Below are 15,996 nucleotides of genomic sequence, written 5' to 3'. Positions count from 1 at the left end.
CTATAAAGATATTTTTCAACTAATATTTTCATATTCTTATTACTTGCTGTGGCAATCTTTCTCTCTTTTTGGACCTCTCAAACAGATTGAATTGTTCTTTTTGGAACTTATTTTTCCCCTATATATATATATATGTATATATATAATTTATATATATGACCTGTCCTTCTTTCCTTGTATTGTCTATCTGGATGTTTTGTCTCTTTCTTGTATCACCTCACTGTCTGGGTGTCTGGCGTCCTTGTCCCATAAAGGCGGTGCTCCAGCATGATCGCAGTAAATGACTGAAACAAGTAATATAATATAATATAATATATATATATATATATATATATATATATATATATATATATATATATATATACGCTTTACTCTTTTACTTGTTTCAGTCATTTGACTGCGGCCATGCTGAAACACCGCCTTTAGTCGAGCAAATCGACCCCAGGACTTATTCTTTGTAAGCCTAGTACTTATTCTATCGGAATCTTTTGCCGAACCGGTAATGTACGGGGACATAAACACACCAGCATCGCTTGTCAAACAATGTTGGGGGACAAACACAGACACACAGATACAGATAGACAGACAGACACACACGCACACACACACACACACACATGTATATACATATATACAACGGGCTCTTTCAGTTTCTGTCTACCAAATCCACTCACAAGGCTTTGGTCGGCTATAATAGGAGACACTTGCCCAAGGTACCACGCAGTGGGACTGAACTCAGAACCATGAGGTTGGTAAGCAAGCTACTTACCACACAGCCAGTCCTGCGCCTCTATATAGAGTTTATATATATATATATATATATATATATATATATATATATATATATATATATATATATAATTTATATAAATATAATTTATTCATATATATATATATATGTGTATGTATATATATAATTTATCTATTTATATATATATATATAATTTATTTATTGAGGTATATGCATATATATAATTTATTTATATATATGCATATATATATATATATAAAATTTATATATTTATATATATAATTTATATATATAAAATTTATATATATACACATATATATATAATTTACATATATATAATTTATTTATATATATGTGTATATATAATGCATGCATATATATAATTTATTTATATATATGTATATATATAATTTTTTATACATGTATATATATATAATCTATTTGTATGTATACGTGTATTTATATATATATATGTGTGCGTGTGTGTGTGTGTGTGTGTGTGCGTGCGTGTGCGTGTATGTATGCAGAAACTGTAGAAAAGCTGCATTTTCACCAGTTATTCATTGTCTAACCTATGCAACAATATCTAACCAACGCAATATTTGAAAAGAAAACTTGGATCACATTAAGCAACCATTGAAAATAGTGCTTCCACTGTAGAAATTGTCACCATTGAAATGTGTGAAATCCTTCTTATTATTGTAATTAGCTGTACCTAACAAGGTTGTGTGTGTGTAAGAATTAAAAAAAAAAAAAACAATAATTATGCTCTAAAACTGTTCGACACAACTTATTGTCTAACGTTTTCAATTTGTCTGGTCTTTGCATTACAGATTGCAGTATCTTCAGATACAGGAATTCACTTGAAAAACAACATTCTTGGTGTCTTCGCTAGACCTGATAGATACAGCAGTCATATTTCTCCCAAATCACATACAGTCATTTGTAGGAGGACGTTCCTCTTAGAATTAGGAAATGGCGTGGTCACTCGGCCTATGAGAAATAGTTGCCAAATCTACCTGACATCCCATTCTACATCTTGTAAGAGGAAGCACCTATTAAAATGAAATTATCTGTACATAGAAAGTCAATCTTACATAAATAGAAACCAATTCACCCTCAAACCGCAGCTTATATCTTGGAGGAAAGAAAGAGTACGTTGGAATATAAGAGCTTATGCATACTACCATTGGGCCAGTAGAAATAGCAACCAAATCTCTCTGAAGTAACTTAAAAAATAAAAATAATATAAAATGAGACGGAAGAAATATTGGAACGAAAGCACTTGTAAGTGGTTCCCTGACATGTCAGAACTAGCTGCTAACAGCTAAATTTCCTTCAAATTACGTCTTTAATAAAAATGGACATATTGGATGATGTAGAGTGAATTTTAAAAAGACGGTATGCTTTTTAGTTTACAAATATATTCGTTCAAAGCTGATCTGGGTTAAACAATAGCAAGAAAAAGGCTTTAGCATCTTTTCGTTGCTGCCAACTCTTGATGATGATACCGATGTTGATTAGGAGGATATGGTATCTTTTATACGGACGTGTAAGTTTGCGCATATCTATTAGAAAGTTGTACTTGAGTAACTCAATCCAGTATAATGCTGGTATTTCGTCGAGTTCAGAAATAAAAATTGGTCAAATCGACTCGGTCTTGGCATCATTTGATATAAGAAAGTAGACGAACGAATTAAAATATTGTAGGTCGTATAGTCCGGTGCTCCTACAAATTCGTCACTCCATATTGGATGATTGTGAGATATTGATAATTTCTAATAATTACTACAAGGCCAGCAATTTTGGCGAAAGGAAGTTTTGGCAATATCGACTCGGTACTTGACTGGTGCTTATTTGCTCGATGTGAGAGGATGAAAGGCAAAAGTGACTTTATGACTTGGACTCACAACATGAAAGGACATAACTAAATGTTATACAGTATTTTATCCGACACAATTAAGATTATATTTTCTAACATAGACATAAATCAGGATTTAAGGATAAGCAATAGTCAATGAAATTGACTTCCGTTCTTCTCAGAGGAATGAAAGGCGAAGTTTAACGTGGGATTTGCGCTCAGAATGTAAAGAGTTGGCCACAAGCCCAACAATTTGAAAGCGAAAGGGCTATCGACACCACCGAACTACAATACGCGACTGGTACTCTAATTCTGAGTACGATGTGATATCGAAATGATAATACCAAGCAGACTTGTAATAACCGTACTAGTACCAGTAGTTCGACCGAAATATGTATGAAAGAACTGTAATTGTATTATATAATATATATAGGAAGAAAATGTTGTGTTTCATGATATGGAAGAAATAATACCTTCAAATACATTACATGATATTTGATATATATATATATATATACATATATATATATATATATATATATATATATATATATATATATATATATATATATATATGTATATATATATATATATATCAAATATCATGTAATGTATTTGAAGGTATTATTTTGACCGTTGACTGAGCACTATTCAATTTTTTTTCTCCGTGTTTTTCTCCTTGTCTCCGTATTCTTTCTGTTGAAGAGTGTAGCTCGAAACGTCAAAGACTTTCCATATTCCCGAGCGTCATACTAATATATACTTTTGTTATTTACACCACCTGTCCTCGTCTGTTGTTATTATTTGTATATTCTCCCCTATATATATATATATATATATATATATATATACATATATATATATATTGACCCTGAAGAGATGCAAGACCCCATTTTCTTGTCTCAGACAAGAATGAGTCGGGATATTGGATTCAAATGTGCATAGGTTATTAAACAAGTTTTTACTATGGATTGCGTTATGGCTCTTATTTAAATTGAGATGCAGACAAAATTGTCTTATAAACAACTTTTCATATGAGAATCTTGCTACGTTGATAACGGGTACAATATTTTTACCAAATATTTGGTAGAGATCTAAATATACATACATACATACATACATACATACACACACACACACACATATATATATATATATATATATATATATATATATATATATATATATATATATATATATAAATTTAGAGGTAATACCTGACAATTGTAAGCACCTGTGTATTCCAGCTAGTGGTTGTGGTGAAATAATAAATAGTAAATCCCCCCCAAAAATAAATAGTAAATCCCCAAAAATTGGATTTACTTGTTATTTTTGGGGGATTTACTATTTATATATATATATATATATATATATATATATATATATATACATACATATATATGTATATACATATATATATTCAGTGTACGAACGCATGTTAGTAATATAATTGAAGAGAAAGACTTTTGATCGCTAACATGACTTATGACCAGCTTACCACTGCTCTGTTTCTGCATTGTTTGAAGGAACAAAATATATGTATTATATTTTCCATTAGCACAACTCATTTTGTATTAAAAAGAGGAAAGAGGAACACAACTTATAAATATTTTTCAGAAGTCCTTTGGCGGAATTCATGAAGTTAGAATGAGACATGCGAGGAAAGAAACCCAGCTGCAGTTACAGCACACCGGGACGTTAGCGCGTATTCAACATTTAAGAAGTTAAGACATAAGCGTTCATAATACGTGTCTGTTAATAAAAGCTGGAGAACTGAATCCTGCGGTGTGAGAGTGACAATGTTGCTATGACGTTAAGTTTTCACCGATATCTGCAAAGAATGAACTGATTTCATGTCGGAGTTTCTATGTAGTTCAATAGCTGTGTCATTTAGCCAGTATCCTATCCGCCCACTCAGTTATAACACAGCCAGCAGAAATCAGAGACGCTGTTGAAGCCGTGAAACTATCTAACTTCAGAATAAAAAAAATATGTCCATAGTCATACAAGACAATAACTATTTTTATCTAGCTTAGATCAGAGGGACAAGACAGCATCCATAGCTCTTTTCAGGATCTCTTTGGGGACTAAAATGTGGAAGGTATCGTATATCCTATGACCGGAGACCTAGACAGAATATTTGTTTACAACAGTTATGTACTTCGATAAAGGTAAGGGGGACCAAGTAGTACTGTTAAACTGGGCGATTGATGAAGTCTTCCGTTCATTAACAGAAACTCTCCTTCCGTCGAGCCTCCACCCAGTTTATGTCTGCCAACAAGTTTTCAATCGATCAGTGGGTATGGCAGAAGGTACTTGATGTGGGCAAATAAGAAAGCCTCATTATTTCTGAAATACGTTTCAACAGCAAATGCGCAATGTGCAACGGTCCAACCCAAGATGGTAACTGAAAAACAAATCGTAAAACATTAACAACATCATGATACCTTACCGCCTGGCTTACTTCACTAGCTGAAGAGTATTACACGTAACCACTGTAGTTGTGAAGGAAACTTGTAAAGCACACGACCGTATGTGTACCCATAATATAATATATGAACAATTAAGAAAATGAAATGAATGTAAGTGAAAGAAATGAGTTTTAAAATATGGTATTATTTGAATCCAAATTATAGATGATTAAGTATACGATATGATTTACTAAAAGCGTAATTGACAAATGAATGCATGATTAGATGTGTTTCAGTACATTTTTGGTTGTGAATATTTTAAAGACGCTTTTAGCGAAAGGAACCATGGAAGAGAACAAATGAATGGTTTCTTTAAAATCTGCTGTCAATGCATAGGAACTACAGAAAAGGAAAAAGACGAGCACAACAAGAAATTTATATATTTTTATATGTATATATATATATATATATATATATATATATATATATATATATATATGATTGACCGTTGACTGAACACTATTCAATTTTTTTTCTCCGTGTTTTTCTCCTTGTCTCCGTATTCTTTCTGTTGAAGAGCGTAGCTCGAAACGTCAAAGACTTTCCGTATTCCCGAGCGTCATACTAATATATACTTTTGTTATTTACACCACCTGTCCTCGTCTGTTGTTATTTTTTGTATATTCTCCCATATATATATATATATATATATATATATATATAATATAAGTATAATAAATAAAAAGTATGTGTATGTATATATATGTGTGTGTGTGTGTGTATATACACATATATTTGCATACTTACATGCACACACACACAAACAAGCATGAATCAGCAGTTAAGGAAATTATGAAAGGGGAAGACATCATGGAAGGAGATGGTTACCTAGGGTGTCCCACCGTCCACCATTCCACCACATGATCTCCTCCTCCCACGCACACTACATCTTGCATCAGGAAGGTGCTGGTAAAAACCGTTCTGTGGAAACTTTTAACCCACATCTTTATTCCTCGATAATCTTAAAACTAAATTTTAGAAGAACAAAGTGACGTGCACGCGATTTCTTGATCTACTAAAACCGCAGCCAAAAAACTCATTCAAATCACCCAGCGTACCAGTGGGAAAGACACAAAATGTAGATTTCTCAGAGATATCTTTAAAAAACTCCCCCCAAAACAAACAAAAACAAAAAACTTAGAGATGGTCATGACTAGAGTATACAGATATCATAGATCTCGGCGACGAAGGCTAACAACAGTAGCAACAACAATATTTCATAGAATCTGCTATGCAGCAGGCAGGCAGACAGGCAGGCAGGCAGGCAACCCTTCACGCTCTTTTAATGAAGCTGGCGTTACTTGATAACAACTTAGCGTTTGTCGGTCGGTGAGTTGCATGAAATGTACGTGGGTTGATGTGTTTATAAAAGTGATTGTTGTGACAACTGCGGTTGGATCTGATGACAATAGACAGGTGACGACGGATAAGTCTCCGTACTTCTACAACTATATTGACGATGAAAGAAAGAAGAGGTAGAGGATTACATAGATGCTGGAGTGGGTGCTGAAAGCAAAAGACAGAGTAGCTAGGATATATGCAATATATGTTTGTACGTATTTATGTAGGCATTACATTTATGTATATTGCCTATGTGTATTTTGTATTTATGTATACGTGTATGTATGTATGCATGTGTGGGGGTGGGTAGGTTTGGAGAGTTTACGCCTATATATGAAAAGAAAAAAATCCATACATTGGTGTTAATACTTTGTTTCGCATGCGTACATGTACGTATGTAAATATGTCAACATGCATGTTTGCCTACGTCTGTTTGTATTTATGCATGTTCGTAACTGTGTGAATATATTCATAACCATTTAAATTCCTACATATTTACATATATACATGCATGCACATATATCTGCACACACATACATACATACATCATACCTAAATACAAACAAGCATATACATACGTACGTACATACCTAACTACCTAGCAACAAATATATATATGTATATATATATATATATATATATATATATATATATATACATACAAATGCGCACCCATAGATACATATGCACACACCCACACACACACACACACACACACACACACGAACATTCATTGTTGTATAGATACATAGAAACATGCATGAAATGTTTGTGTGTTGCATGCATGCGTGAAGTCTAGGCAGTGTCGTGTGATATAGTTAGTAATGTTTGCGTGGGGTAGAGGAAAAGAAAACTTGACAATTCATGAAAGCTGTATATATGAATATAAATATATTTATATATATATATGTGTATATATATAACCTACCTCAAGATCAACTGGTGATTGTGTTTGACTTTTTGATTTTGAACTGCTTGGTGATTTTATAGGTACCGAGGTTGACGCTGTGTGTCCGTAATTCATGTTTCATAAATATATCCACAACGAATCAACGAATACAGAAGAAACAATGTTTTTGGATGAAGTAAGAGGTAAAACAAAATAAAAAAAAACTTAAAACGCAACACCGATGGCGACGCGGCAACTAATAATAATAATAATAATAATAATAATAATAATAATAATAATAATAATAATAATAATCCGGGAAGGAAGGTTTTCTTTATGTCCAGATGACAAGGACAGTGTGACACGTCTCTCTTATCTGTATAAGTGAGGCAAGTAATCCACCAAAGTATTGAAAACGCCGAAATGTTTTGTTTTTATTTTTTTTCCGCCGGCTATATATATATATATATATATATATATATATATATATATATGTATATATATATATATATATATATATATATATATATATATTATGTTGTTATTGTTGTAGGTAGCTGTTATGTCGTTGCTGTAGTTATTACTACTGCTGCTGCTGCTGGTGCTGTGGATGTCACTCTAGTTGTTGCAGTTTTATTTTCTGGGGTGGGTAGATGGATATGTGTGTGTTTGTGTGTGTAACTGCACTCTCTTTCTCTCTCCCTCTCGCTTTCTTTCTCTGTTTGTCTCTCTCTCTCTCTCTCTCTCTCTCTCTCTCTCTCGCACTATCTCTTTGTCTCTTTTCGTGTCGCGCAACGGGATGGTGGTGATGGTGTCGGTAGGTACCTCCCAGTTGCTTAAATTATTTTCCCAGACACTTTTTAGCTCAGTGATGCGGTTGTTGTGTTTCGTGTTAATTAAACAGATGAAGAAGAAGAAGAAAAACGGTTCTAAACAACAACAGCAATAACGAAAGCTAAGAGAACAACAGTTAACAGCGCTGTTATCAGAAGCTTATTTAGAAGTAAGAATAAAATAAAATAAAATATATAAAATTTAATGCAATAAAATAAGCAACAACAGCATCAGCAGCAGCAACAACAAACACTACAAGTCTTTGTGATGCTGGTGGGTCAAGTCGCTGAAGCGAAAACCGCAATGAAGAAGTATTCTTTTTTCTTTTTCTATACTATATGTCAACCATTGCACTTCTGTCGTTTAATAAATACTATGAATAATATGCTTTTTTTAAAAAATAATTAATATTTTACAGATTTTAAGCCCGCCTACAAGCATTTGGAATTAATTACTTTTCTTTTTCCTTTCATTTATTAGACTTTATATTTGTTGGCTATGCTCAGTTTATTTTGTTTTGTTTTATGCATATGTATGTATGTATTATGTATGTGTTTATACGTATGTATTGTGTATGTATTGTATTCGTTTTATAGTCGTCTGCTATGAATGAGTTTATATCGCTTTTTTGTTTATCTATCGCTTTTTTGTTTATCTATCTCTTTCTGTTTTTCTTTCGTTCTGTCTATCTCACTATGTCTCACTAAGTAAGAATGGAATCGAAAAACATTAATAACGCCCGCGTAATAGCACGAAGACAGAGAGAAAGACTCGAAACATAATGAAGTGTGGGTGGAGGTTACTAGTGGAAGGTGTCGTTAGGTGTGGAGAGAATTTTCATACCGGATGCATGTGTCGTACCCCAGAGATGACAGTGCGCAGTCAGACAGAAAAAGAGGGAGTACGTAAGAGAGAGAGAGAGAGAGAGAGAGAGAGAGAGAGAGAGAGAGAGAGAGAGAGAATGTGTGTGTGTGTGTGTGTGTGTGTGTGAGAGAGAGAAAGAGAGAGAGAGAGAGAGAGAGAGAGAGAGAGATAGATAGAGTATATGTGTGAGAGAGAGCGGAAAACCTTCCAAGTCTTCTTCAAATAGCTGGTTATTGTTATTAACTACGCTGATGACTTTTTATTCATTTTTTCTTTCAATATATTTCTGTGTCTTATTTTCTGTTCGCTTGTCATATTGAAAGAAGAATTGCAATATCTTGTAATAATACCACGCATTATATGTCTCTCTTGCAACTATTCCCTATGTCACGCTTTATTAATAATCTTATCTTGTCAAACAAATTGTTTCCTTAGAGAAATTTTACTCTGTAAGCTTTTTCGCGCACAATGCATTCAATGTTTTGCTTTTGCTTCTATTGTTATTGTAGTTATTTAGACCTAGTTAAATCTATGAAAAAAGACGTTTCATCTATAACCATACTGTTTATTGGGTTAACATACATCAACCAATATATCATTCTTTTTTCTATTACTTCTTAAGACGATACGCTATGTTTTGGAAGTAGATGATTTAGCAGCTGTTTCTAGCAAGTTAAGAGACAGCGTAAAAGCGGCTGCCTCTTTGCTGCATGCGCGTGTTTTCAAGTCATGTGCGTTGCTGTTACGTGTTACTGTTGTTATTGTTGCTGCAACTAGTACAGCTAGAAGTAGTAGTAGTGGCAGCAGCAGCAGCAGCAGAAGATATTCGGTAACTTTTTGAATTTTAACTTCTAAAATGTTGACTTAGCTATTACTTTTGCCAAGTATTCTACTCCGTCGTAGTCAATTAACAAAGAAATATATATATATATATATATATATATATATATATATGTATATAAAAAAATATTATAGATGAAGTTGACGCTGCTGTTAACGATGAAATTATTTTTATATATTTACCCCAAGGGCAATTACAAAGCGGGTATTATAAACCCAGTAAAACTGAGTACAATAGAATGCTTCCTGTATGGTTCAGACAATCAAATACGAACAAAACCCTAATAAATTCGTATATATTCATGTATCTTGTTGATCTGGTTGTTGTAGTTCTTTAGCCCCAGGTTAATCCTGATCGAGAAGACTTATGATCAAAAGCATTCCAGCTGCAACCAGCTTGTCCTTTTTCCTATGTAACAGAAACCGAGCGCAATATTATCCTCTGTATGTGTGTGTGTATATATATATATATATATATATATATATATATATATATATATATACACACACACGAAAACAGTATAGTTTGAGTTAATAGAAATTCAGTTGCTATCACTAGCAGATCGTGCAGTTATGTAGATGCCCGCAATAACAATATATATATTTTTAAATTGTTCTAATTAGTCACTAATTGTAATTTGCAAATTGTAGTAATATACAAACTATAAGAGTAATAATTTTGAATGAAACAGTGAGTCGATGCTATCGCTCCCAACGCTTGACAGGTGCTTTATAATATCGAACCCGAAATGACGAAAGGCAACGTCAGCCTCTGCGGGATTCGAGCTCAGAACGTAAAAGCCGGAACAAAAGCCGCTACGCATTTTGTCCGACGCGCTAAAGATGCTGCTAACTCGCCGCATCGGTAATAACAATAATAATGATAATCCTTTCTACTCTAGGTACAAGGCCTGAAACTGTGGGGGAAGGAACTAGTCGATTACATCGACCCCAGTGTTTCACTGGTACTTAATTTATCGACCCACGAAAGGATGAAAGGCAAAGTCGACCTCGGCGGAATTTGTACTCAGAACGTAGCGACAGACGAAATACCACTAAGCATTTCGCCCGGCGCGCTAACGATTTTGCCACCTCGCCGCATTGGTAATAATAATAATAATAATAATAATAATAATAATAATAATAATAATAATAATAATAATATCGTTTGTACTATAGGCACAAAGTCTGAAATTTTTAGAGGAGATAACAAGTCAAATACATGAACCCCAGTGCTCAACTGGTATTTTTGTTTTATTGGTCCTGAAACGATGAAAAGCAGAGACGACCTCGGCAGTATTTGAACTCAGAATGTGAGGATGGGAACAAATATCGTAGAGCTCTAATGATATTGCAAATCTCCCACCCTTTAATCACACACACACAAACATACATGTTAAGACACGCTTGCACGTCTATCCGCATAAGCATCAGCCGCAACACCGACAAGCACAAAAATAAGATAGCGCATCACTTCAGAATAACTTTCATTATGTTCATTGTGTAAAATATTATGTGAATGAGTGTGCTTGTGTTTGATAGATTTAATAGAAGACGTTAGTTGGTTAATGAAGCTTAGAGCTTGATAAGGGTGGTGGCTAGTTTTCACCTGGCAATGCAATATGCTGTTCACGCTACATGATCTCAAAAGCATAGAAGCTCATCCTGTTCACAGATAGACAGATACAAACATACGCACACAAACAGACAGATAGATACATACACGCTCATACATACTAGATAATTTATATATATACACACACATATATATCTACATAGATTTGTGTTTGTGTGTGTGTGTGTGTGTGTGTGTGTGTGTATTGTATGCATCTGGAGTTAGCTGCTATTTCTTGACCGAGTAACTGCAAGAAGGCCCCCGTCTCTGGTTCGTTGATGCAGGTGATGATGATGATGATATCGATGTCGCTGATGACGATGATGATCATGATGGTGGTGGTTGGAATAACTACATTGCAATGAAGGTGGTATTTTTGTTTCTTCTTCTTCTTCTTCTTCTTCTTCTTCTTCTTCTTCTTCTTCTTCTACAACAACTACTACAACTGTTACTGCTACTACTACTACTACTACTACTACTACTACTACTGCTGTTGCTGCTGCTGCTGCTGCTACTACTACTACTACCACTACTACTACCACTACTACTACTACTACTACTACTACTACTACTACTACTACTTATGAAAATGATGACGTTGATGATGATGATGGTGGTGGTACTGCTACATCACAATAATGATTTCCTATTTGACAAAGCCGATGGACTATCATTTATTGGAGAGATAAAGAGAGAGAGAGAGGGAGGGAGAGAGAGAGAGAGAGAGAGAGAGAGAGAGAGAGAGAGAGAGAGAGAGAGAGAGAGAGAGAATGGGTGTTATAAAAGGTGGTGACTTCCACCCCCACCATCCTCCGCAAACGGTTGACTGCTGAACTAAAGTGCATTGGCTGCAAGTGCGAATCGAAATCACTTCGCTAACTCAGATGGCCTGGAGGGCATAGCTTTCTCCAAATAGATATTTTTATTATTATTAGATACTTTGAAAGTTCATAAACGTTTACATCAGCGGTTCTCAACCGGGGTTCATATGGCCATTGGTGGGGTCCATATTTTTTTATTTGTTTCAGTTATTTGACTGTGGCCATGCTGGAGCACCGCCTCAAAGGACTTTTAGCCGAAGAAATCGACCCCTGAACTTATTTTTTGTAAGCCTAGTACTTTTGTCGAACTGCTAAGTTACAGAGACGTAAACTCACCAGCATCAGTTGTCTAGCGATGATGGGAGGCTAACACAAACACACAGACACAGACACACACACACACACACATATATACACACACACATACACACACACATATATATGTACGACGAGCTTCTTTCAGTTTCCGTCTACAAAATCTACTCACAAAGCTTTGGTCGGCCCCAGGCGATATTAGAAGACACTTGCCCAAGGTGCTACGCAGTGGGACTGAACCCGGAAGCATGTGGTTGAGAAGCAAGCTTCTTACCACATAGTCACGCCTATACCTAGTTTGTTGTTAAAATTTATGTGCAAAAAATATTTTAAACAATTCGTAATAATATTTAATTATAAAAATTCTGTAGAATTTTTTTGTTTTCTATATACAGCCAACGGCTATGGAGGTCCGGTGAAGCAACCATGTGGTTGCTTCCCAACGACATGGTTCTGGGTTCGGTTCCATTGTATGGCACCTTGGGCAAATGTCTTCTACTATACTATAACTTTGGGTCTACCAAAGCCTTGCTCGTGGATTTCGTAGGCGCAAACTGAAAGAAGTCCGTCGTGTATATATATATATATATATATATGTATATATATATATATATATATATATATATATATATATATATATATATATATGTGTGTGTGTGTGTGTGTGTGTGAGCGCGCGTGTTTGTATTTGTGCTTGTCTCTCACCTTTTGATAACCGGTGTTGATTTCTTTACCTCTCAGTAACTTGGCAGTTCAGCAGTAACGCGCCGATATAATATGTAACAGGTTGAAAATAGAAAAGAAAACAAACAAAAACCTACTGGGATTAATCCGTTCGACTAAACCCTTCAAGGTGGAACTCCAGCATGGCCGCAGTCTATAATGGCTGAATCAAGTAAAAAATAAAAGGTAGGCACAAGACCAGAAATTCTGAGTGTCTGATGGTGACGGAGAAAGGGTCCAGTCGATTAAACCAATACCGGTACTTCACTGGTATTTGTTTTATTGATCCCAGGACGACGAGAGGCTAAGTTGACTTCGGATCGATTTGAACCCAGAACGTAAAGAGCCGGGATGAATGCCTCAAAGAATTTTTACTGATGCACTAACGATTCGATTCTGCTATAGATAATGATTTCTGATATAGGGATAATGCTTCAAATTTGGGAGAAGAGAGACCCTAGAGGGATGAAGCGCAAAGCTGAACTATGTATGTTTTTGTAACTGAATAATCACGATATTATTATAGTAGTATTTAGTTAAGTACCTCTTTGTTCTTAACGGCACATAAATTAATCCGTTTCAACCATCAGCAATGCTGTTAACCTATCTTTATGGTCTTACAGAAAGAAAGAAAGAAAGAAAGGAAGGAAGAGAGAGAGAGAGGGATGGGGATGGAGCAGAAGAGTTTCGCAACTCGTTGAGTTAAGAACGTAATCTCAGTAGTAAAATGTTTCAAAAATATCTAAGTAAATACGGTCTGGCTTCCCATAAGAAATATAGTTAAGAAAACACACGCGAACACGTTTCAATTAAGGAAGATTATCTACTTTGCTAGAAGAGAAAAAAATTCCCTCTAGGGATGTCTGAAGTTAAAAAAACAACAACAACAAACGGGTCGGGCAGGGGGGCACATAAGGGAAATAACTCCAATACACTATGCCAAATCAAATTTTGGGGGAATTAAAAACAGTTCAGTTCAGTTAAAGCCAACTAGTTGCTATCCTTATTCTTAAATAACAAGCGACTACTAATAAACGCTTTGTCATTCACTTACTGCTATCATATTAGTAAACACATTGACATGTACGGAGCAAGTGAGCGCAACATATGCATTGTCGGTATGTGTAGGCTCTCGTTTCTTGTCTTGTGCTGTCTTGTACATGTGTATGTGTGCAGTTTTATTGACAGTAAGATAGAATGAAAGAAGTAGAGAAACAAAAGACGAGAACAATAAAGTAGAGACTATAGAGAAAACTGAACGATTCTCTTCTGCTACCTCTCCATCTCGTTTACGTTTCCTTGTCCTCTTACTGATGTTGTTGCTGTACTTGCTTAGCCGCAGGGCATCTCTAATCAAGCAGAGCTATGGCCAGATGCTTTTTCCAGCCATGGACATCCTGTTTCTCGCCTTCTTTTCCTGATTCAGTCTATCTAGGAACACATCCAGTGTGCATTTGTATGAATATATGTTTTAACAGTAGGGTATGATTTGGGGGATATATTTGGCTGCTGCTTCTAGCATGCTGGTGACCACGTGAAGGATCATTCTCTTGTGACAGTTGTTGCTGTTACTGCTGTTGCTAGAGCTGTATTTCGATTAGCGCAACTTAAGTGCGCTTTTCTCCTCCTATCGCAAAGCTTTGCAAATACAATTTTCTTGCATGCAGATGTTTTTATGCGTTTCTTTACTTCTCATTCTACAATTGTGTTGTCATACTTATAGCTTGTCACTGACGCACGTGTCTCGGAATTTGTTTTTCTAACACTGTCTAAAATCCTATCTATCTATCTATCTATCTATCTATCTATCTATCTATCTATCTATCGATCGATCTTTCAACCAATCTGTGTGTGTGTGTGTGTGCGCGCGCTTGCGTGCGTGTATGCGTGTATGCGTGTATGCGTGTAGCGTGTATACCAGGCAAATAGGCCGAGTGGTTTCAGAGTAGGAATCCGTTCCGACTTTGCGTTCTGAGTTCGAATATCGTCGAAGTCGTCTTTGCTGCCCAACGTTCGAAATCGATAATTAGAATAATCAGTCACGTACTTGAGTTGATTTCTTTCTTTCTGTGTCTAGTAAAAGGAATTACTATGATCAAACCGGTAGAGGGGTGGGCTTATTACTCCGCCAGAGTATTACAAGAGACTTACCGTATATTACGGTGGTAATATATATATATATATATATATATATATATATATATATATATATATATATATATATAATAATGATAATACAAATAATATGTGAATATACACATACTTAGGCGCAGGAGTGGCTGAGTGGTAAGTAGCTTGCTTACCAACCACATGATTCCGGGTTCAGTCCCACTGCGTGGCACCTTGGGCAAGTGTCTTCTACTATAGCTTCGGGCCGACCAAAGCCTTGTGAGTGGATTTGGTAGACGGAAACTGAAAGAAGCCCGTCGTATATAAGTATATATATGTATGTATGTGTGTGTATATGTTTGTGTGTCTGTGTTTGTCCCCCCAGCATCGCTTGACAACCGATGGTGGTGTATTTACGTCCCCGTAACTTAGCGGTTCGGCAAAAAGAAACCGATAGAATAAGTACTAGGCTTCCAAAGAATAAGTCCTGGGGTCGATTTGCTCGACTAAAAGGCGATGTTCCAGCATGGTCGCAATCAGATGACTGAAACAAGTAAAAGAG

At 35.4% G+C, this 15,996-nt stretch overlaps 1 protein-coding gene across 1 annotated transcript in view; it reads right to left on the bottom strand.

The window, feature by feature from the left end:
* The window catches only part of LOC106877900 (dipeptidyl peptidase 4), a 615,183-nt gene extending 607,617 nt beyond the window's left edge, over positions 1 to 7,566 (bottom strand). The window contains exon 1 of the mRNA XM_014926948.3: positions 7,353 to 7,566. Coding sequence (XP_014782434.1) covers positions 7,353 to 7,448 — 96 coding nt within the window. The 5' untranslated portion in view covers positions 7,449 to 7,566. The remainder of the gene's footprint in view (positions 1 to 7,352) is intronic.
* Positions 7,567 to 15,996: the final 8,430 nt, after the last annotated feature.

Source organism: Octopus bimaculoides, chromosome 4 (genome assembly GCF_046866305.1).
Source record: "Octopus bimaculoides isolate indiv1 chromosome 4, ASM4686630v1, whole genome shotgun sequence".
In the NCBI taxonomy this organism is placed as follows: domain Eukaryota; kingdom Metazoa; phylum Mollusca; class Cephalopoda; order Octopoda; family Octopodidae; genus Octopus; species Octopus bimaculoides.
Note: the sequence above shows the minus strand (reverse complement) of the source record. Positions and strands in the feature narration are given on the sequence as shown.